General features: G+C 45.7%; 2 protein-coding genes across 7 annotated transcripts in view; one reads left to right on the forward strand and one right to left on the reverse strand.

The window, feature by feature from the left end:
• Nucleotides 1–24,778, forward strand: part of PACC1 (proton activated chloride channel 1) — a 148,170-nt gene that overhangs the window by 98,394 nt on the left and 24,998 nt on the right. The window lies entirely within an intron of this gene.
• The window catches only part of PPP2R5A (protein phosphatase 2 regulatory subunit B'alpha), a 108,326-nt gene that overhangs the window by 65,713 nt on the left and 17,835 nt on the right, over nt 1–24,778 (reverse strand). For both annotated transcript variants that reach the window (XM_032805134.2, XM_075064340.1), the window contains one exon: nt 8,161–8,357. In XM_032805134.2, the coding sequence (XP_032661025.1) occupies nt 8,161–8,357 (197 nt within the window). The remainder of the gene's footprint in view (nt 1–8,160; nt 8,358–24,778) is intronic.

Genomic DNA, 24,778 nt, shown 5'->3' on the forward strand with positions numbered 1-24,778 from the left:
TCCTTCTAATTTTATGTCCATGTGCAAAAATGAATTTTGTTATGTGCACCGATGATGGAAGATGATCGTGTGGCTGGGGTGGCGAGGGTTTGGAGTAGCGAGGGGGCTCAAGGACTGGGGCACGGGGTCGGGGAATGAGGGCTCCAGCTGGGGGTGAAGGCTCTGGGGATGAGGGGTTTGGGGTGGAGGAGAGGGCTCAGGGCCAGGGCAGAGGATTGGGGTGCCGGGGAGGAGTGATCAGCTGGGATGAAGGCTTGCAGGTGGGGCTGGGGATGAGGAGTTTGGGATACAGGCTGCCCCAGGGCTGCGGCTGGGAGAGGGGACTCCCCGAAGCCCCTTCTCACCACTGCAGCTAAGGGCTGGGGGAGGGGTACCTCCTCCTAGCCGCGGAAGCTCCAGTAGGGCTGGGCCAACAGAGCGACACTCTCCCCGCCTGTGCCACCCTTGATAGCCTGCTGCGTGGCCGTGCAGCTTAGAGGAACTTAGGTGACCCCTGTTTTTTTGGGTTATGTGAAAGAGTAAATAACACTTCTTTATTCACTTTCTCCACACCAGTGAAGATATCATACACCTCTATCATATCTGCTCTTAGTTGTCTCTTTTCCAAGCTGAAAAGTCCGTATGAGGAGATATTAATAAGACTGGGATGTTATCCTATACCTCTAATTATTTTTGTTGCCCTTCTCTGTACCTTTTCCAATTCTAATATATATTTTTTGAGATTGGGTGACCAGAACTGCACACAGTATTCAAGTATTTCTGTGTATTATCAATTTATACAGAGGTATTATGACATTTTCTGTCTTTTTATCTATCCCTTTCCTAATGGTTCCTAACACCGGTAGCATTTTTTTTTTTTTTTGGACTGCTGCTGCACATTGAGTGGATATTTTCAGAGAACTATTCACAATGACTCCAAGAGCTCTTTATTGAGTGGTAACAGCTAATTTAGACCCCATAATTTTGTAAGTATTAGTTGGCCATGTAATTACTTTGCATTTATCAGCACTGAATTTCATCTACCATTTTGTTGCCCAGTTACCCAGTATTGTGAGATCCTTTTGTTACTCTTGCAGTCTGCTTTGGAATTATCTTGAGAAAAAGACACAGCATCTGCCACCAAAAGTACTGACCTTGGCCCCTGAACCTCTCAATCACTGTGGACATTACCACCATCCTGCTTGTCATTCAGGCTTATAACATGTGCATCATCTTCAACTCAGACTTCTCTCTAGATCCTCACATCCAAGTTATGTCTAAATCTTGCTGATTCTTTCTGAACTGCTCAAAAATAAGATCTCTCTCATCCACCCAGTTAAAACTCATCCAAGCTCTTATCTTGTGTCTTGATTACTGTAGCTTCCTTTTTTCTGGCCTTGACAAATGCAATCTTGCCCCACTCATATCCATTCAGAGTACTGCTGCAAAAATCATTTTCTTAGTCTGTTTTAATCATTTCACCTCTTTCTGTGATTTCTTACACTGGCTCCTGCGTTTCTATCGTATCAAATATAAGCTGCTTGTATTCACTCTCAAGGCGCTTTATAGTCAATCTCCACCCTACTTGTCATCTCTTATTCACTATTGAGCTGTGGGTGCTTACCTCTGATCGGCCCATGATACCAGCCTCTATCATTCATTTGTTAAATTTTCCAACAACCAAGCACCTTTGTGCTTTCTCACATGATTTGCACGTGCATGGAGGTGCTCCCTGTAAACAGCTGCAAAGCTACCTCATTAACCAAATTCAGAACCTTCCTCAAAAACACTCCTTTGTCTACAAAAATACTTGACAAAGGTTAGGCTGTTGGTCTGCAGAGCCCACTGCCTCTATTACTGACCAATTTTGCCTCATTGTTCACTTGTACTCCCCCATGTGTGTCTATTGATCAAATATAAACCAAGAGACAGTCAACTGACCAATCAAATAATGGCAACTGACCACTTATTATTTGATCACAGTCAAATATTTCAGCAACAATGCTGATGCAAGCCATGGCCTGCCATTTTGACTGCATCATGGTGCTATCCGTTGCTAGCTTACCTAAACATCTTGATCACTCACTTTATTACATGCTAATGCTACCTGTATTGAAAAAAATTGAACATCTTGATTGACTGGAATCTTCTAGAACAAGCACCGTATATATGTATATCTTTATTTGTATACCAGGCCATTCACGTACATGGTGGTTTACAAAGCTCATTAAACAAGTTAAAAAAGACATGGTTCCTATCCTGAAGAGCATAGGATCTAAAATGACTAGATAAACATGTTGTAATTAACTCAGAAAGGAATGGGGGAGGGAGAGGAGAGTTCAGTTATTAAGCCTCCTTCCTCCAACACATAACGAAAAGATGAAAAGCCATTAAGCTGTCTGTAGAGCTGGCCTGCTGCCTCTCTCATACAAGTATATTTTAAATGACTTTTCTTTAATAGTTCCTCTGTGTTTAGTTTATTTCTGTTTAATTTTATTTTTCTTTTTTTGTAACTGTTCAGTCTTGAATAATGTTAACACTTAAATGACAACCTAACATTGCTAAAAAAAAAGTATCAGAGGGTTAGCCATGTTAGTCTGAATCTGTAAAAGCAGCAGAGAATCCTGTGGCACCTTATAGACTAACAGACGTTTTGGATCATGAGCTTTCGTGGGTGAATACCCACTTCCTCATTCATCTGACGAAGTGGGTATTCACCCACGAAAGCTCATGCTCCAAAACGTCTGTTAGTCTATAAGGTGCCACAGGATTCTCTTCTGCTTTTACTAAAAAAAAAGTAGTAATTATTTCTTCATTTTTAGAACATAATTTCATTGTGTTTCGCATTTTTCTGAGTTTACAAAAACTAAATTACTTAACTTAGTTATTTTATTAGGCTAAGGCTAAGCTACTGGAGATCATAAAGTCTTACTCTTTGTTACTATTCTAATAAATTAGTGCTTTAAAATAGTTGACTGTTTTCAACATTCAACAATATCTGACCAATGTCTGACTTGCCAACTGACTGATTATTTTTGGACCAGTCAAATTCCCAACCTACACTGAGTACACTTAGATGGTTAAATTACTAGTAGCCACCTGAAATCTCATCTACACTAACATTGCTATTGTTTACTGCAACCAGCGAGGCTGAAATGGCAGTGGTAACAGTAGGACATTCTTGGCACAAAAGCCTAATGCATAAACACTCCTGGTATCACTAAATGTTAAGGTCACTGGAATACAATACACTCCCAGCTCTTTCTGCTGACAAAAACCAAACAGTACAGATAATGCCAGCCAACGACATATACTGTGAATTCAGTCTTCTGTCTGAACCTTCATCTGGACTATTTACATCAGGTTTTATCAAACTATGTGGCAATTCTCATTGATGGGACATGATGGATAATAAGATCTAATGCAGTTAGAAGTTCATTTACACAACCTTTAGGAGGAAATGGCTTGACTCTTAATACTATCTGCAAAGGCTACAGACAGTCTTAGGGGAGCTTCTGAATGACTTGGTCTTGTCCAGGTAGCATGAAAAGCCCTAACTACAACAACTGTGTTTGCCCCTTGTTTCAGTGGGGCTTGGGGAAGAACACTGGGAAATCAATCAACTGATTTAAATGAAAATCTGATACAGTCTTCGGCAGGAACTTGAGTGAGACTTAAGAGTCACATTACCTTTATGGAACACTGTAAAATGGACCTGCCATAAGGGTGTGAATTTGCCCTACCCTGTAACAGATGTCAGTTATGGATACTAAAAAGTCAGTGTTCACAGACCAATGGGGAGAAGGAGAGGGGAATAAAAGCAATTTGCTAAGCGTTCAAAACAGGTCTCCATTAAGCCAGATAACAGTATGTTATGGTTTTAGGAAAGAACAGGCTCTCATATTGAAGGAAAAACAAAACCATAGAAATGTAGGGCTAGAAGGGACCTCAGAAGGTCATCTAGTCCAGACTTCTGTGCTGAGGCAGGACCATATATACCTTGGCCATTCCCTACAGCTGTTCGTCTAACCTGTTCTTAAAAACCTCCAGTGACAAGGATTCCACAACATCCTTAGGAAGCCTATTCTAGCGCTTAACTATCCCTAAAGTTTAAAAGCTTTTCCTAATATCTAACCTACACTCCCTTACTGCAGATTAAGACTATTACTTCTTGTCCTACCTCCAGTGGACAGGGAGAACAAATGATCACAGTACTCTTTAGAACTGCCCTTAGCATATTTGAAGATTTAGCAGGTTCTCCTCTCAGTTTTCTGTTCTTGGATTAAACTTGTCATGTTTTTAACTCTTCCTCACAAATTGGATTTTCTAAGTCTTATCATATTTGTTGCTCTCCCCTGGACTCTACAATTTTCCCACATCTTAAAGATTGGCACCCAAAACTGGACAATACTCCAGCTGAGGCCTCACCAGTACCAGGAGGAGTGGGAAAACTACCTCCTATACCAGGGGTCAGCAACCTTTCAGAAGCGATGTGCCGAGTCTTCCTTTATTCACACTAATTTAAGGTTTTGCGTGCCGGTAACACATTTTAATATTTTTAGAAGGTTTCTTTCTACAAGTCTATATTATATAACTAAATTATTGTTTACGTAAAGTAAACAAGGTTTTCAAAATGTTTAAGAAGCTACATTTAAAATTAAATTAAAATGTTGATCTTACGCTGCCAGCCTGCTCAGCCTGGGGCTCTGTTCACCTAGGCCAGCAGCGGGCTGAGAGGGGCCTGCAGCTGGGACTCCAGACCTGGGGGGAGGTTCAGGGGTCAGGGCAGAAGGGGTGGGGGGGTGCAGGGCAGAAGGGTGGGTGTGTGGGAAGGTTCAGGGAAGAGGGCTGGGGGGTGCAGGGCAGAAGGGTGGGTGTTTGGGGGTTCAAGGGTCAGGGCAGAGGGCTGAGTGTGTGTGTGGGAGGGTCAAGACAGAGGGCTGGGGTGCTTGGCTTGTAGGGGTGCTCCCAGCCCATGCCTTGTTCCACCCCCTTCCCCAAGGCCCCATCTCTACCCTCTTCTCTGTCTCCTCTACAGAGCGGCGAGCACGCTGCCACTCTTTCCCCTTCCCCTCGCTAGGGCCATCAGCTGACTGGCGCAGGGAAGGAGAGGGGGAGAGGGGCAGGAAAACACCATGCTGGGGGAAGTGGGGGAGGGGAGAAAGCTTGGCTGCTGCAGGACCAAGCTTCTGCCTCCTGCCCCCACAGGGGAGAGCTGTGTGTGGGGGTGGGGGGTTGAGTGGAGCTGGGGGCCGGGACCGTGGCAGCGTGCCACTCAAAATCAGCTTGCGTGCTGTGTTTGGCAAGTGTGCTGTAGGTTGCCGACCCTTGTCCTATACCTTATATACAACACTCCTGTTAATATACCCCAAAATACTATCCGTTTTTGCCACTGTGACATTGTTGGCTCATATTCAATTTGTGATCAACTGTAACTCCCAGATTCTTTTCTGCAGTACTAGTGCCTATCCAGTTATTCTCCATTTTGCACAAGTGCATTTGCTTTGCCTTCTTAAGTTCACTACTTTGCACTTGTCTTCATTGAATTTCATCTTGTTAATTTCAGACCAGTTCTCCAAAATGCTCCCAGTCGCTCCCAGTCACTCCCAGTCTGATGACTGTAGCCACTCCCAGTATGATCCCAGTCACTTGCAGTCTCATCCCAGTTGCTCCCAGTCGCTCCCAGTTGGTGTCATTCACAAATTTTATAATCAGACTCTCCACTCCACTTTCCAAGTCATTAATGAAAATGTCTGTCGTGGGTCTGGCCACTGACTCTGGACCTACTAGATATGTCCTCCCAGTTAGACTGTGAATCACTGATAACTACTCCGAGTATGATCTTTCAACCAGTTATGCACTCTCCTTCGAATAATTTCATCTAGACCATATTTCTGTAGTTTATGAGAATGTCATGTGGGACTGTGTCAAAAGCCTTACTAAAATAAAATCTATCAAATTTACTACTCTTCCCCATCAACTAGACCAGTAACCCTGTCAAAGAAGAATATTAGGTTGGTTGGAATAATTTGTTCCTGACAAATCCATGTTGGCTATTATTTTATCTCTAGGTGCTTACAAATTGATTGCTAAATGATATATTTCAGTCTCTTTCTGGGTATCAAAGATAAGGTGACTGACCTATCATTCCCCAGTTCCTTTTTTTCCTCCCTTGCTAGATATATGTGCTATGTTTGCCCTTTTCCAGTCCTCCGGGACCTCACCAGTCCCCCATGAGTTCTCAAAGATAATTGCTATCAGTTCCAAGAGTTCTTCAGCTAGTTCCTAAGTACCCTAGGTTGATTCCATTACGCCCTGTGCCAACTTGAATATATCTAACTTATCTAAATATTATTTAACCTGTTCTTTCCTTGTTTTCGCTTGTGTTCTTTCCCCCTTGTTAATATTAACTGTGTTAAGCATCTAGTCACAATTAATCTTTTTAGTGAAGACTGAAGCAAAATAGGCATTAAACACCTCAGCCTTCCTGATTTCATTATTAGCTCTCCTTCCCGCTAAGTAGTGGACTACACATTCCTTCATCTTTCTCTTGCTTCTAGCATATTTAAGAACTTCTTACTGCTTTTTATGTCTCTTGCTACATGTAATTCATTTTATGCCTTAGCCTTTCCGAGTTTGTCCCTACATGCTTGTGCTGTTCTTCTGCATTCAAAACACACTTTTTTGACGAAGGTTTCCTATCTGGTTGTCCCCAAGGAGCCCAAAAAGGCCAAGACAGTATGTTTTAAGGATAAGTGGTTAGAATCTATATCAGTGGAAACCAGGGTAGATGTTTCTCATGAGATCCAAAAAGGGTGGAGGAGATACTCTACTAAAGATGCTTCTTGTTGTATTTCTGGGTGACTCTCCCAGATCATATCTTCAAGTAGATCTCCAGGAGTCTGATTCATTATGCTATCTTCTGTCTCAACTTTCTGAGCTCAATACCTTTTTCCCTTTGACTACTTTTCAATCAACTTTTCATTCCACTCTCTTATACGCCTGTCCTCCATCCAACAGTCTTCCTAATGGCCTCTTCACTATACTTCATTGTGACCCTCTTCTACTGCCTAATGTCAGTTTTCTTCACCTTAAACACCCGGCTAGAATCTCTCAATCATTGAGGAGAGAAAGGAAAATTTAGCTAGTTTTACAACAGGAAAGTAGAAAAAAAATAGGTTCAACACGGTATGGGGAAGAATTATTCTATAACTAGATAGCAGACCATACTTATGAAGTTGTCAATCCATCAGTATTACTACTACATCTCAAGTCACAATGACAGACTGAGGTTTTACAGATCTCTGTATTTGAGAGCGCGCTAAGAACAAATTTTTTCTCCTATATTAAAGTCTTCAAACTGTTGCTTAGAAGACTATAGATTGGTAAATTAAAAGAGCTATCAGTCAATCAAGATTTAAATATATGGAATATATATGTCAAAAACAAAAAGTGAATGAGACGCACAGATTGCTTTGAAACACAAACATCTCTTGCTTACATAAGAAGAACATCAAATGGAAAAAACAGACATGTTACGTGGATAACAATTGTAAATAATTCCTTGTTTGTTCTATAACCACAGTAATTTATAGAAAGAGCTCTGCAGTTTATGCTGACTCTAGACTATACAGTTACACCTAAATGATTTAAGGTAGTTGTAAGTGTATTTACTCTCAGTAGGACAAGTTCCTTCCTCCTTGTAGAGAAACTTCCTTTCTATTGATTCTAACTTCAATGAGAATCTCTCCTGGAGTTTTAGGTCCAATACTCACCCTTAAGAGTCCATACACCTATTGCAATTCTCAAGTGAGGAAGCACTGACAGAACAACTCAGAATGTTCTAATTTTCTGAACCTTGTGGGATAATATTTCAGTTTATCCAGAAGCTACCTTTCTCATATGTCACATCTAAAAATGCAGCTATACTACATTCACCATGCTATATCAAATAAAGCAACTTTTCAGATTTGACAAATTCAACAAAGCTTTCTAAATGATTTTTTTGGCTGTTTGAGTTGATTACTAATGAACTATACTAAATTTACAGGCAATGTCAGCCACGGCAATGCTCTACAACTACTGTAACACTATAAATTCAGACAGAAGTTAATGATCACTAAGAAATATTTTGTTCAAAATATATCAAATAAATACTGTTCAACTTCAGTTTTTGCTTACCATTTTCACTATGTCAGCATATGCTGACTCAACAATCACACCACGAGTTGTTGAAACGTATTCAACCAGTTCATTCAATGTGGCTCTCTTAATTTCTTTGCTCTTCAGGTCTGAAACAGAGTCCATGAAGTCAAACAGTATACAACACTGCTGCAACTTCTGACAAAAGAGATCTTGCTGTTCATTTGAGGTGGCATCTATAAGCAGAAAAAAGAAAAAAGCCACTTAAGATTTTAGAAACTGAAGCATTGATTTCTAAATATCGTATCAGCCATAACTCAGTATTAATAAGGAAGATTAGTTTTGGGTGGCAAGCACGAGAGATCAATGTTCAATACTGTCACATCTTAAATCAAAATTGTTTGTGCCACTAACATGAAATTTAACTGAGGTTTTGATAATATATCCACAATGAGTAAGAGATTTTAAACGAGAAATATATAAAATGTAATTAACAAATAGAGAAATTATACTTTTTAAAAAACTAATGTATTCTACATAAAAAACTTAAGTACCAACATCTCCCACCACTATCATGAAACTAACCACTAACCATGGGTTTGTTGCATTCCATCCACTAATTCTTTATTACATTGTCTATTTAAAAATTAAAAAAATCTGCAGAGCAGATACATATGGCTTAAAAAAACCAAGGTAAAGCTCTTGCCGTCATAGGACCAATGTGTCAGTGGAGAATTGACCCTGGTATTTCACAGAAACTATTTTATCCTGGATTTTCACATCTTAGACTAGAGAAATTTAATGAATTAATTTATTTTACTATTTAAATTCTCCAGTTTGAACAATTTGTGATCACTTAAGACCATATGTTTGTCATGACTATGACAGCATTTTCATAAAGCATCAGTCTTTGCACATCCTCTCAGCCTGCTACTGAGCAAAATTCTTCCATTAATGCTACAATTTGTATCTGTGGCAGAGGGATCTTAATAGTTTTAGAGTATCAGTTAATTACTAAGCCATATTAAACTTACTGGAAAATAAATATTTTTGCTCAAAATATTGTGACCCTTTGACTTTTGAATACGAAGTCACAACAAAAGCAGACAGAGTTGTTATGGTTAATGACAAATCAATTCAATTTCACACCACTTCACTGAATTCAAGGAGGGGGGGGAGTTGGGTCCCTTTTCTCAATAATTGTTGTTTGTATTCTGGCAACACAAGTATGGAAGAGTCCCCTCACCTGTCAGTCTTTTAAAATACTATGTGCCACGCTGCAGAATTTTCACTCCCATTTCTCTCTCTGGGCACACAGGCAGGCTTACCCAATTGAGAGTTTTCAGAAATGAAAAGCAGCTGAAGTTAGCCTACACTACCTTGACTATCTGATCAATATTGGCATGTCCTGTGGAGTGTCCAAATTGGTATTGCCACATCATAAAATATAAGTAAATCAAGAGAACGAAAAAACTACTTTAGTAACTGCTTCACTGAAGATATACAGAAATTCTTACTCTTGTGACACATGCTACCAGAGTGGGACATGCAGGAAACTCCCCTTGCTCTTAAGATTTTTGGCCCTCTACAATTAGGCCAGCTGAAGGGCTTTGGTGTATGCTCAGAAGTAAGAGTTTAGATATCTCAAAATCCCCAAAATATTTCCTTCTTTTTTAAAAGAAGAAATAAGAGTTCTCAAACTCCAGTTATATACAAATAAGTTTGTACAGACACCGTCATTGCAAAATTCACTCTTGAAAAGTAAGCAGTGATATCCCAATAATGTGAAATAATAAAAGCTGTAGAGTGAAAATACTTAAATCCAGTGAGGGACAAGAGTGCAAACAATTTGTTCCCCACCCTACCCCCACACTCAGCTCAGTTCAGTAGGAGTCATCCTGAAAGACAACCCCTGAAGGTGGAAGAAGAATTCAAGCTCCACATTCTTCAGAAATAGATTCTATGAGAAGAAAATGAAGTGGGATTCCTTCCTATAGGTCATGTCTGAATAAAAATGGTTGAAAATGTATTTAGCACGGATAATGTGGCTGACTGAAATCATCTTGTGACAAGGAATTGGAGCTCTCCTGTTTAGGATTACCATTGACCTCCAGACCCAGACCCAACTATATCAGATCGGGGGCGTAGGGAGAAATCAACCTAAGATACGCAACTTCAGCTACAAGAATAGTGTAGCTGAAGTTGACATATCTTAGGTTGACTTATCTCGTGTCTTCATGGCATGGGGTCGACTGCTGCCGCTCCCCCTTCGACTCCGCTTCTGACTCTCGCCACAGTGGAGTACAGGAGTCAACGGTAGAGCAATCGGGGATTGATTTATCGCGTCTAGCGGGTAGTGTAGATGTACCCTGGGGATACCATATCTACTGTTCTGTACCCTATTTGGAATTAATTGTATTCATGCACTGAGACAGAGTGAAGCACTCTAATTGTCCAAAGCAACATTCTCAGCCTATCAGGATGGGACTCCACCATTCTAAGGAGAATCATCCATCTGGGACTCTAGAATAATAAAATCATGCCCCACGACCTTTACCAAGACTTTGATACCAGAAGTACAGGTGAATTGCCACACACTCCTTCTTTCCCTGTGGATGGAGAAAGCATCCCTCACTAGCAGAGTTTTCCCTCAAAGAGAAACAAAGATCACTGGTGGTGTCTCTTTATGTGAGTGGCAAGCCTCTTGTCACTATTCTAAGATCAAGAAACCATCAGCACGGGTCTACCACAGATCTACTCATTCTGTGAGATATTTCTTGTCCATCTTGCTGAGTAAGCAGTCACCAGAAGAGTTTTGTGAGAGTCCATTCCCACTCCTGAGGGTCATCTACATAGGTGGCACAGACCAGTATCTTTGAATGATATAGAAGACAGAAGTCTAATGACTCAATGATTCTCTTGTTTTGTGATAAAACATATCCCCTCTGTGTATTCCTGGCTGCCTCATTTTCAGAGCCTTGATGTACAGTTACAGTTTCTGGAAACCCCAGGTGACTCCAGAAAAAAGGAAATCCTTTCTGTCTGAGCCTCCCTCCTCAACTGAATGCATATGAGGTACAATAGTCTGAATGAATGGGTATGAAAGTGTACATGATATACTGTGGTAAAAGCACTGGTGGCCATCTGAACCTGTCTAAATTAGTATTTCCACCACTGTCACCACATATTAAATCATGGGGAGAATTTTTTCAGAAAAGACACCGCCTTACATAAAAAGGGAAAAACAGATCCATATTTATTTTAAGGTAGAGACTGCCAACCAAAAAAAGTTTCAATTTAAATGTGGGGGTTAAAAATTTGAACTACAGTAATTGGGGAAGATGCTTCTAAAAAGTGAAAGTAAAGCAAAAAGTAAAACACACCACATTGCTGCACTCTATTTTTACTGTCAAATTATTTTGGTAGTAGACTACAAATATCTATTTACTTCAATGTATAACGTATTTTGTATGATACCAAGATACTAAAATGATGTGAGCTTCCTAAATATTTTCAATACCAGAAGAATTAAATTACTTCACTCACTATTAAAATAATTTGTATTTACAGTGGGTTTTAAGGATTTTTAAAGTAAACATTCACTATACAAACTTTTCATCTGACTTATTTCCTGATGAGGCTAAAGTAACTAGCTAGTTTAAATAAAAAGCTTACGTTAGTTTTTAAAGCCTTTCCTTTCTAGAAGAGTATTTACCAAATCAGACCTATAATTTTTATTATTTGCTCAGAGCTTCTGTTTAAATATGTTTTCAGGCAGGTAATTAAAAGTTTGCTCTGCTGCAGAAGTAATGGAGTAACCACCCATCAGCTTCAGTTAACAGTTGATCCATAAAGTTAGACTGACTGGAAGTATTACACTAGGCAAGTACAGTGTAAGCTACCCTGCATGTTTGAAAGATAAGGTTGCCAAGCCTCCTGGTTTTGCCGGGAGTCTCCCAGACTCAGGCTATCTCCATCTCCCAGAGGCTACTGAAGCCAAACCGGGAGATTTTAAGCGCTAAAAGTCCGGCGGCACAGCGGCGCTAAAGCAGACTCCCTGCCACTCCCAGAAGCACCTGGCACGTCCCTGGGGGTCTCCCCGCGCTGCCCCCATCCCGAGTCACCAACTGCACAGCACCCATTGGCCAGGAACTGCCTAAGAGCCATTGCCAGAGGGATGTGCTGGTTGCTTTCAGGAACTGCCCGAGATAAGTGCTGCCTGGCTGGAGCCTGCACACTTCATCCCCTCCCACACCCCTGTCACAGTCCAAAGCCCACACCCTCTCTTGCACTCAAACTCCCTCCCAGAGCCTGCACCGAACCCTCTGCCCCAGTCCAGAGTGGGCACCCTCTCCCACACCCAAACTCCCTCTCACACCCCCTCCCACTGCCTGCATCCAAACCCCCTGCCACCGCCTGGTGAAAGTGAGTGAGGGTGGGGGAGAGTGAGCAACAAAGGGAGGCAGATGGAGTGAGCATGGTGCAGGGCCTCAGAGAAGGGGTGGGGCAGGGCGTTTCAGTTTGTGCCATTAGACAGTTGGCAACTATATTGAGAGAGGATGACTTAACATCTTGAACACTACTGTGCACAAGAAAAAAAATTCTTCTTAGATCTTTACTGAAGATCACAGTTCAAACAAAACTATCACTCAATCTGAAAGCCTCAACAGTTCTCAGAATAAAAGGCAATTCTGAGAGAATAATTAGAATGAGTTTTTCATAGCATACGTATTAAAATGAGAGTCACAACTAAAGTTTATTATTTCTATTACTGAGTTGCAAAATATTATAAACCCAATTTTTCAATAATGCCCAAGTCTCTGTTAAATTTATCTGCAAGCAAAATGCAAATCTGATTTTAAGTCACACATCTTAAAATATGTAGAACATTTATTTTTAGTTCTAGAATAGCACAAAGTCTGTCAACCCTTATGGTTTTCGTGATCTCCCACATCTCCCAATAGAATGTTTCTATTGATAGAAAGCTTCTATACATAATATTTGAACAATTTATCAGACATGTATTAGCTAGATGCAGATATAAAAAGATTTGGGGGCATGGGGAGCCACCACCAAGACCGAGGAACAGTGTCTTGGAGAAGGCCAGTTTAGTTCTTCTCCAGGTGCTGGAAAGGGAAAAGGGCTGGTATCTTACCAAGAATCCTGGAATCTCCGCTTGGGAGCTAAATCTTCTATCAGACTCTGGCAAAACTACATATAATAAAGCTGAATTACAAATCTAATCTGCTTCTTAAAAACAGTGAAATGAACAAACCCACTCACGGTTTGTCAGTCACATGACAGTGGAAAAATGTATAATAGATTTAGAAAATTAGATTACAATTTGCTTCAGAAATAAACAGAATTTGTACAGAGAAACGATGACTACAGGGAAATAACTGCATTTCGTCTTCCGAGTCTTCAAGTAAAGAAATGGAAAGTGAAAAGTTACTGAATTTTAGAAAATTAGAGTTATGATTAGTTTATGATGTACTTGGATTCTATAGTGATAATGCTGTACAACTGCCTGTAAGTAAAAAACAGCCATGTGCCCTTTCAAGCTTTTGACTTTCCTTGCTACCATGTTCCTCACACCATTTTTATTTAATATATTTGTCATTCGCAGAATCTCTTATTTCTGTGTATACTCTATCACAAAATCCTCATTTCTATCCTTCTAATTTCTCACTCCTTCATTTTTACTTATTCATATTTCCTTTCCTATCCCACACCATGCGATATCGCTACCTCCAACACACTTGTGAATGCTCCAGAAAGAACCAGTAAATGGAATTTGTTCTCCCAACGTAACAGACACTTTTGAAAATCCTCCCCTAAAACCTTCAAGTTTTTTGTTGCTTCAACAACCTTGCAAAACTCTGAAAAAGACAAGTTTCAGAGAGATGGTGAATCAAATGCACAATTCCTAACTTTTCAAGAAACAGCTATTCACTTCTGCTTGTTCATAGACTTAAGTACTCTTGGTAGAAAAAATGTAAATGTCGACTTGGTGTTGCTGGATTGTATCAGTCAAGCATAGCTTGAATCTTGTACAGAAATTTTTGCCAAGCACAGGATAAGGTACAAAACCCCATACTTTAATAAGAGTATTCAGTTGAGTAATCTGATATAAACTTGAAAAAAAAATGGTAAACAATACCATTCCCTTCACTGTTTTGTTCTAAAGTAAGTTTCCAACTTCAATTGTTTTAAAAACAGTAACATGACATCAACCGTTTGATATTAATTCAAAGAAGGAAGGTATTGCCTCTGTTAGAATGCTCTCTGTTACTATTTAAGCAAAAAGGATAAAATGCATACTAAGTTTGTGGACTGAAATGCCTCTGTGTTCTCTTTTTGCCATCTACCACACTTAAGACCTATTAATTCATCATAAGCAGCAGATTGCACTACAGTACTTGTATGAGATGAACTGAATAACACTTTTTTTTAATCATGTTTACAATGAAAATATTTGTAATAAAAAACATATACTTTGTATTCTGTGTTGTAATTGGAATCAATATATATTAAAATATAGAAAAAACATTCAAAATATTTATAAATTTCAATTGGTATTCTATTGTTAACAGTGCGATTAAAATTCCGATTAAATCGAGATTTTTTTAATCGCAATTAAATTTTTTGAGTTAATTGCGTGAGTTAACTGCGATTATTTGATAGCTCTAGTAATAAGAGATCCAGGCTTTGGCTTGGTATGTCACCCCAGGCACATCTTCAAAAGGCCTGCCTAGGGTCCGGGGGTTGTCTCAATGACCCTGACCCCTGGTTGCTATGGGGCTGAGACTGGCAATGCTGATTCTGGTTTCTGTCCCTTCTCCTATTGTAGTCCTGCGTAGAATTCCCTTGATAAAGTCAGGACATAGGCTTGGACTTGAAGTATTTATGCTGGGTGGCTGGTGTATGCAGCCCCAGAGATTTCAGAGCGGCTCAGGAGACATGCAAGCTATTCAGATTCGAGTCCCTTTTCTCTGAAAACAAAGTGGAGCCCTCGAAAGGGAGGTCCTGAATAGTTTGTTGACTCTCCCCCAAGAGGCCAGAGGCCGCAGCTAGGAGCAATGGTGCACTGCAATCCCTGAGGACATGGTGCGGGTTGCTGAGTCCACCAAGGCCACTGTGGCCTGCAGTGAGGTCCTTGCCCTCATCCACCAAGGCTGAAAATTCGAACTTGGAGCCTGCTGGGACAAGCTCATAAATTTAGACATTGCATCCCAGGATTTAAAATTGTAGCAACTGAGAATCACCTGCTGGTTTGCAATACAAAGCTGAAGGCCCTCTGGTGGAGTATACCTTCCTCCCAAAGAGATCCAGCTTCTTTGCGTCCTTTGCCCAGGGAGTGAGCCCCTGCTGCCCTTGTGTCTCCCGCTCGTTGACCACCACCGCTACCACCGAGTCTGGAGGGGAATGTGTAGAGAGATATTCATACACCTTGGAAGGCACAAAATATTTCCTTTTGACTCCTTTCATTGCAGGGGTCAAAGAGGCCGGGGTCTGCCATAGGGTCTTAGTAGTTTCCTGAATGGTCTTAATCAGAGGAGCACCACACCCTGGTGGGGCCCATGGGGGATAAGATGTCCACTATAGGGTCCAACACCTCAGTGACCTCATCCATCTGGATACCTAGATTCTCTGCCCAAAGTTCCAGGTGGGCTCTACTGTCCAGTGAGGGAGGCCCCAAAAAGGTTCCTGCCACTGCCTCATCAGGCAAAGATGAGGAGGAGGCCTGGGCCAGAGTGGGACTTTTCTGCCCATCCAGCTCATTGAAACAGTCCCAGTCATCTGTGGCTGTGCCCAACTTGATGCTGTATGCAGCGCCGGCTGTGGTGCTGACTGCGGTGCTGGCCATGGTGCCCGCCATGGTGATGGTGATGCACACGGTGGCGGCGTCGGTAGTGGTAGCCATGGCGATGCCACGAGAGCGTTCCCTGGTCCTGGATGCAGCTCATCCATCAGATGTGGCTGAGAAGGATCACCTGGAAAGGGACCCCTGGGATTGATAGTATGCCCATGGGGTCCAGAAGGGCAACTGCACTGGTATATGCCACTGCACTGGCCATGGCACAGGTGAAGAGGCCTGTACCATTTCCAGTCTATGGGATTGTCACTGTCCCTGGTGTTGGCCCCTCCTTGACATGTAGGAGTCCGCCTCAGAGTCAGACTCCCAGGATTTTGGGCGTGGCGACCAAGGCTGCATGGTGCCAGGCAGTGCTGGGGAGAGGGTGAGCAATGTCGTGTCATTGCCTGTTTACACCTGGACGACACCGGTGGTCTCTACAGTGCCAGAGGCTTCGGGGCTGATGATCTCTCATGTTGGTTGGGAGAGCGTGGACCCGTCAGGGCTATGAGGTCCCTGGCTGCCTCAAAGGTCTCTGGTGTGGAGGGAAGGTTTAAGTCCTCCACTGGCGCTGGACTCGACTGACCCCTCTGTGAGCCCAGAGTCAACAGTGCCAGCTGCTGTACAGGCAAGGAGTGGGTTGGTACAGGTCGCACTCCTTCAGCAAAAAGTCATGCTCAGGCACTCAAACAGGGAAGCGCCCCGTCAGTCTTCCTGTGCTTCTTGCATAGCACCAGTGCTTGAGAACAGTGCCAGGATTCCAACTGCAAGGCAGTTTTTGGTTTCTGGGAGTGTTGGTGCTGAGGGTCTCTAACCCCAGAGTCCTTCCTTGGTACTGCATCCATGATTGAGGCTGGTGTGCTGTGCACTGATACTGAGGAGCCCACTGCCGGGTCCATGTGGTTTGACTCCAACTGTGGCTGTAGGGCTGTCTCCATCTGCAATATAAACACTGTGGTCCCTTTCCTTCTTGGTGTGGGGGCAGAATCCTCTAGAGATTTTACACCTGTCTGTTTGATGGGATTCCCCCAGGCACTTCAGGCAAGACATGTGTGGGTCACCCCTTGGCATCGGTTTCTGGCAGACCCCACATGGTTTAAACCCCTGAGACCAAGGCATGCCCTGGCCCTGGGAGAGGGAAGGGAACAGGGGAGAAACCCACGCTAACCAGGATTCAAACTAACACTTATAACTAATGTATTTTAACTATTTATAGATATTGAAGAAAATTACTACGGGAATCACTCGAAATGAGAGAAAGAGAAAACTCCAAGAACCATCACTGGTGGTAAGAAGGAACTGGAGAGGAGGTAGGTTGGCGGAGTCCTATATGCAGAGCCATGAAAGGCACGATTCCAGAGGGTGCCTGGACCAACCCAACAGGTACTGCTAGGGGAAAAACCTTCTGGCAACTGTGCACGCAGCGCACACACCCACACTTGGAATCGACATGAACAAGCACTCAAAGGAGGAGTATTTTTACAGATATTCCTAAATTAAAATGTATGTAATTAGGATCTCCTCTATTATTCTACAGTGTGTGGTTTGAGTAAGTATCCGATCATAGCAGCATAGCATTACCGTATCACAGTGACATGTTGAGGACGCAATCCAAAGAGGCTAATTTAGGAAACTGCCATAACAGTACAGGACATGTAGCTTTTCTTGGCAAAGCCCCTAAAATGATAGCATTCCTCAAATGGAAATCTGTTTTCACTTGCGTAGTACCTACAACATAATGAGACTCATAAAATAGTTTAGAAAGCACTTAAGAGCTGTAACTGTAATGCAGCTTACTCATTTGAACTTATCAATGAAGAAATGGAGTTTTAATTCTCAAATTGTAATTTAATTAGTAACAAAAAAGCAGATAAAGACATCTGAGCAGTCCCAGTGGTTTAAATGTCAAGACTAATTGTTACAGTGCACAAAAAGCCAACTTTAGAAGCAACTTTCAGAAAGTCACAAAAACAAATATTTGGTCATCTTCCCTAAAATATTGAAGAAAGCCTTGAAAACACATTGCACTCAACAGTAATAAAAAAAAAAAAAAAAAAAAAAAAAAAAAAAAAAAAAAAAAAAAGGGTTACTCACCTTTGTAACTGTTTTTTCAAGATGTGTTGCTCATATCCATTTCAATTAGGTGTGCACGTGCTGTGTGCATGGCCGTCGGAAAGTCTTTCCCCTAGCAGCATCCGTCGGGTCAGCTGTGGAGCCCCCAGGAGCGGCTCCTGAATGGCGCTAGATATGACTATGCCACCCGGCTCTCCTTCAGTTCTTTCTTGCCAATTACTCTGACAGAGGGGAAAGGGGCGGGGGGTTGGAATGGATATGATCAACACATCTCAAACAACAGTTACAAAGGTGAGAAACTGTTTTTTCTTCAAGTGCTTGCTAATATTGATTCCAATTAGGTGACTCCCAAGCCTTACCCAGGCGGTGGGGTCTAAGTGAAGGAATGTTGACTGCAGTACTGCTTTACAGAAAGCCGTATCGTGTCTGGCATGCAGGATGATGGCGTAGTGCGAAGTGAATGCCACTGATGAGGCCTGGGCCCTAGCGGAGTGTGCGGTGAGAGCTGGGGTCGGCATGTTGGCCAACCGCATAGCAAGCACAGATGCAGTACATGATCCAGGAGGAAATTTTTGAGAGGAGACCGGGAGGCCCTTCATCCAGTCTGGCACTTCATTGCAGTGGCGGGTCGATTTCCTGAACGGCTTAATGCACTTGATATAGAAAGCTAGGGCCCTGCGGACATCGAGGGAATGTAGTCACTATTCCTAGGTACCAGCATGAGGTTTGGAGTAAAAGACAGGCAGGAAAATATCCTGGTTGGTGTGCAAGGCCGACACCACCTTCGGGAGAAAGGTCTGAGTTGTACCTTATCCTTGTGGAAGGCGGTTCTGAGGTGAGGGCCCTCAGCTCAGAGACGCATCTCGCTGACGTAATGGTGACCAGGAAAGATGTCTTCCAGGAAAGATACAGGAGGGAGCACGTGGCCAGTGGTTCAAACGGGGACCCCATGAGTCATGAAAAGACCAGGCTAAGGTCCCATGCAGGGATAGACTGCCGGATCTGAGCACAGAGATGGCCCAAGCCTTTGACAAAGCAACCATCCATCAGGTTGGCGAAGACAGAGCAGCCAGACGCACCCGGGTGGAAGGCCAAGATGGCTGTGAGGTGAACCCTCTCAGAGGACACCGCCAGGCCTTGCAAGAGGTACTCCAAAATGAGGGGCACCAGCACCTGGAGGGGGAGTGTGCGGTGCTGGTCACCACAACACAAAAACCGTTTCCACTTCGCCAGATACGTGGTTTGAGTAGAGGACTTCCTGGTGCCCAAGAGGACTTGCCTTACTGGGTCTGAACACAGAAGCTCCGTGGGGTTCATCCATGCAGTTTCCAAGCCGTGAAGTGGAGGGACCACAGGTTGAGATGACGGAGGCGACTTTGGTCCTGAGTGAGCAAGCTGAGAAGGAGAGTCAATGGGACTGGAACGTCCACCGACAGCTCTTACAGCATGGTGTACCAGTGCTGGTGAGGCCATGCTGGAGCTATCACGATCACCTTTTCCCCCGCTCCCTGCAGATCTTGAGCAGGACCTTGTGCATGAGGGGGAACAGAGGAAAGGCACAGAGCAGGCGACCCGTCCAGGGAAGCAGGAATATGTCAGCAAGGGAGCCCAGGCTGCAACTCTGGAAGGAGCAGAATGCTGGGCACTTCCTGTTGCTGCAGGTGGCAAATAGGTCGACCTGGAGAAACCCCCACCTTTGAAAGATGGGGTGGACGACATCTGGTCGGAGAGACCACTCATGCAAGTGGAAGGACCTGCTGAGGCGGTCTGCCAGCATGTTCTGGATCCCGGGAAGAAAGGACACAACCAAGTGAATGGAGTGGGCTATGCGGAATTCCCACAGCCAAATGGTTTCCTGGCAGAGAGGGGAGGAATATGGCTGTGGTGTTGTCAGTGAGAACCGCCACACAATGACCACATAGGTGCACCTGGAAGGCTTGACAAGCAAGGCGCACTGCCATCAGCTCCCTGAAATTGATATGGAGGGATAGCTTGTACTGCAACCACAGGCTCTGAGTCCAAAGGTTCCCCAGATGAGCGCCCCACCCCATAGCTGACACATTCGTGACCAGGGACAAGGAAGGCTGGGGGCTGTGAAAAGGGACTCCCTCACACACCACTTGGGAATTGAGCCACCAGCAGAGGGAGGCTAGAACCTGCTCCAGGACAGTGGCCACCAAATTCATGCTGTCGCGCCCCAGGCGGCAGACTGAGGCGAGCCATGCTTGTAACGGCCGGAGCCAGAGCCTGGCATGCCAGGTCAAGTACGTACATGAAGCCATGTGGCCGAGAAGACTCAGGCATCCCCTCGCTGTTGAGGTCGGGAAGTGCTGAAGGCCTTGAATGATGCCCATGACAGCTTGGAAACGAGAGTCCGGTAGGAGGCCTGTGCCTGAACGGAGTCCAGGACTGCCCCGATGAACTCTATCCTCTGGGTCGGTTCTAGGGTCGACTTCACTACGTTGAGGAGGAGACCCAGCCATTGGAACATATACCTGACCAGGCAGAGATGGGACTGCACATGCTCTCTGGTGCAGCCCTGATGCAACCAGTCATCGAGGTAGGCATACATTGCACCCGCCATCAATGGAGGAAGGCAGCCATGACCAACATACACTTGGTGAACACCCGGGGGGGGGGGGGCCCTGTGGAAAGGCCAAATGGAAGGGTCGTAAACTGGTACACCTCTACCACGCTATAACACAACCTGATATAACATGAATTCGGATATAACATAGTAAAAGCAGTGCTCTGGGGGCCAGGGCTGCGCACTCCAGCGGATCAAAGCAAGATGGCCACCAAGTGAACACAAATCGAGAGAGGGAGAGGCCCAGTTATATGAGGTGGAGCAAATAGTCTAGGACAATGGGGATTGGGATCCCCAGCGGATTGTGACCTCGCTGACCCAACCATATGGAGAAGCGCTTCCATTTGGCCAGGTAGGTGGCCCTAGTTGACTGTTTCCTACTACCGAGCAGCACTTGTCTGACCTGCTGGGAGCACTCATCTCCACCATGTTCAGCCATGGAGCATCCATGCTGTGAGGTGAAGGGACTCCAGGTTTGGGTGGCGGAGGTAGCCCCAGTCCTGCGTGATCAGGTCCGGGAGCAGGGACAGCATCAGGGGCGCCTGAACGGACATGTGCAGGAGTGACGTGTACCAATGTTGGCGCGGCCATGCCAGAGCTATCAGGATTACCCGTGCGTGGTCCCTGAGAATCTTCAAAATCACTCTGTGTATCAGGGGGATCAGAGGAAAGGTATAGAGCAGACCGACCCTCCCCCCCCAAGACTGTAGGAAGGCGTCCAACAGAGTCCCCTGACTGCAGACCAGGAGGGAGCAGAACCGTCAGCACGTTCTGTTTTCCCTCGAGGCGAACAGGTCTAACCGGGGAAAGTCCCAGAGCTGGAAAATTGAGCCACTTGTGACCCCAGAACAAGCGGCTGAGGGTGTCCGCCAAACAACTCTGCTCCCCCAGAAGGTAGAATGCTGTCAGGTGGGTAGGATTGTGGACGCAGAAATCCCACAGTGCAAGGGCTTCCCTGCACAGGGGAGAGGAGCGTGCACCCCCGTTTGTTGATATAAAAGACTGCCGATGTTGTCCGAGAGGACTGAAACACATCTGCCTGCCAGGTGGGACTGGAAAAAGTCAGACAAGCCAGGCGAACCGCTCTCAGCTCCCTAACATTGAAATGCAACTCAAGGTCCTCCGGCAACCACAAGCCCTGCATCCTGAGGTGTCCCAAGTGCGCTCCCCAACCCCAACCCGAGGCATCCGTTACCAGGGAGAGGGAGGGTCGAGGGGCACTGAAGGGGACACCCATGCACACTTTCTGCGGGTCAAGCCACCACCGCAGCGAGCTTAGCACCAAGTGGGGAATGGACACCACTGAGTCCAAGGGGTCCCTGGCTGGGCGATATACTGTCGCTAACCAGGACTGTAGCGGGCGAAGCCGGAGTCTGGCATGGTTTACCACATAGGTGCACGCCACCATGTGACCCAACAGCCGGAGGCAAACTCGTGCCGTGGTAATTGGGGCGAGGTGCAGTCTGAGGATGAGCTCAGAAATCGCACAGAACCTGGATTCCAGCAGGTACGCTCTGGCATGGGTGGAGTCCAGAACTGCTCCTATGAACTCTATTTGTTGCGTTGGAGACAGGGTGGACTTGGCTTCGTTCAAGAGGAGGCCAAGATTGAGAAAGGTCCGCCTGATGAACGACATCTGGGTCTCCACCTGCTCCTTGGAGTGGCCCTTTATGTGCCAGTCGTCCAGGTAGGGGAATACCTGGATGCCCCACCTGCGCAGGAAGGCCACCACGACTGCCATGCACTTCATGAAGACCCTTGGAGCAGCTGACAGGCCGAACGGGAGCACCGTGAACTGCAGATGGGCGTCAGCCACGACAAACCTCAGGTACTGACGGTGTCAGGGAATTATGGCAATGTGGAAATAAGCGTCCTTTAAGTCGAGGGCGGCATACCAATCTCCTGGATCCAGGGAGGGAATAACTGAAGACAGGGAGACCATGCGGAACTTGAGCTTTTGTACAAATCTGTTCAGCCCGCTGCAAGTCTAGGATGGGTCTCAAGCCCCCTTTCGCCTTCAGTATTAGGAAATACCAGGAGTAGAAGCCTTTGCCCCTGAGCTCCCGAGGGACTTCCTCCACTGCCCCGTCTCCATGAGGGACTTCACTTCTTGACTTAGAAGCTGCTCATGAGATGGGTCCCTGAAGATGGACGGGGAGGGGGGCTGGTGGGGAGAGAGGGAGGGAGGGAGAACTGGATAGAATATTCCCTCTCTCCCGTGAAGAGCACCCAGCTGTCCAACATGATTCAGGACCAGGCACGGTAGAAGGGGGACAGATGTGACCCAAAGGTAGGGGTAGAAGGATCCAGAGTCTCGATAGGTAAGTCGCCCTTGACCGTACCATCAAATAGAGGGTCTAAGCCCCGATGGTGGTCTCGATTGATCGGACGCCTGGCTGGAGGGGGTGGCATTGGTGACGCCTCCTACTATTTCTGCCCCGCCTGTGCCCCAACTCCTGGCGAGTCTGAGGCTGGTAGGGGCGTGGGGTCATCTGTGGCCTAAACTGCCTGCACTGTATCACAGGGGTATGCAAGCCCAGCGAGCGAAGCGTGGCCCGCGAGTCCTTTAGGCTATGCAGACTCTTGTCCGTCTTTTCTGAAAAGAACATCTGCCCATCGAAGGGGAGGTCTTGAATGGTCTGCTGGACCTCATAGGGCAGGCCTGAGATCTGAAGCCAGGCTTCCTGCTGCATGACCAGGCCCGAGGCCAGGGTGCACGAGGCTGAGTCCGCTGCATCTAGGGCAGTCTGGAGAGAGACTCGGGAGATTAGCTTCCCCTCCTCCACCAGGGCCAAAAACTCTAACCTCAAGTCCTGGGGAAGGAGCTCCGTAAACTTCGACATGGCTGAACACGTTATGACCATATCGGCTTACAACTGCCTGTTGGTTGGCAATGCGGAGTTGTAGCCTGCCGTGGAGTACACTTTTCTACCAAAGAGGTCGAATCTTAGCTCCCCTGCTCTTTAGTGTTGACGCCTGAAACCCTTGACGCTCCCGTTGGTTGGCCGCATCCACCACCAGGGAGTCCTGGTGGGGGGGGCGGGTACAAGTGTTCGTGCCCTTTAGAAGGAACAAAATAGTGCCGCTTCGTTCTCGTGGCATCGTGGCAATAGGAGCCAGTGAGGCTGGCGTTTGCCATAAGGTGCGGGACGTATCCGCTATGGTCTTTATCAGCGGGAGAGCCACCCTGGATGGCCCTGAGGGAGCCAGGATGTCTACTAAAGGGTCTGCGTCCACCTCGATTTCCTCAGCTTGGATTGCGAGGCTCTGAGCTGCTCGCCGGAGCAGCTGTTGGAGGATTCAAGTGTCCTCCAGGGCTGGTGCCGCAGCCGTGCCTGAGACCGATTCGTCCGGTGAGGAATACAAGGAAATTACATGGATCGGCCCTTCCTCCGGTGTGTGCAGTCGTTCGGGGTCCTGTGGCACATGGTACCATGGTTGCAGGGCTGGTTCTGATTCTAAATGCAGCACCACGACCGATACCGCGGTCACCAGTGAGTAGCTTGGCATATCAGGCGGTGCCTGCTGTGCCTGAACTGTAGCCGCTGCCAGTGCCACTGCCCGGCTAAGGGGTGCTGAACTTGGATATGGCACAACCCTTGCTGGCGACGGTGCCGGTGGAGCAGGCAGCTGCATCGGGGTCATCGACGCCGAGGAGACCGAGACCGACCTTGATCGAGGACCAAACACCTGGCCACCAGGCCCAGGAGGTCCAAAACAGCCACTGCGAGGGCGGATGCGATTGCTGCTGCCACTGTGGGTAACGCTGGTGGCTCGCCCCCAAAACCGATCTCCTGCTCCGCAACCGGCTGGAGCGGTAGGAGTCTGCCTCTGAGCCTGAAGTCTCTGAGTACAAGGACCTAGGGGGGAGGAGCACCCAGTGCCGTTGGAGAGCGATGCTGAGGCGGCAGGGAGCCTCTGGTCCGATGCTGCTTTAGCGGCGCATGCGAGGAGGGAGACGACAGCATGGCCGGCTTGCCCCTGGATTGTACTGGGGGACGAGCCATGGTAGGCAACTCCCTACAGTGCGGGGAGGCCGGCGCTGGGAGTCCCATCAAGTCTGAGGCTGCCTCGAATGCCTCCAGCGTCAAAAGGGAGGCACAAGTCTCCGCTGAGGTCCGGGGATCTAGGCCGGTCCAGAC

Source organism: Chelonoidis abingdonii, chromosome 3 (assembly GCF_003597395.2).
Source record: "Chelonoidis abingdonii isolate Lonesome George chromosome 3, CheloAbing_2.0, whole genome shotgun sequence".
Classification (NCBI taxonomy): Eukaryota; Metazoa; Chordata; order Testudines; family Testudinidae; genus Chelonoidis; species Chelonoidis abingdonii.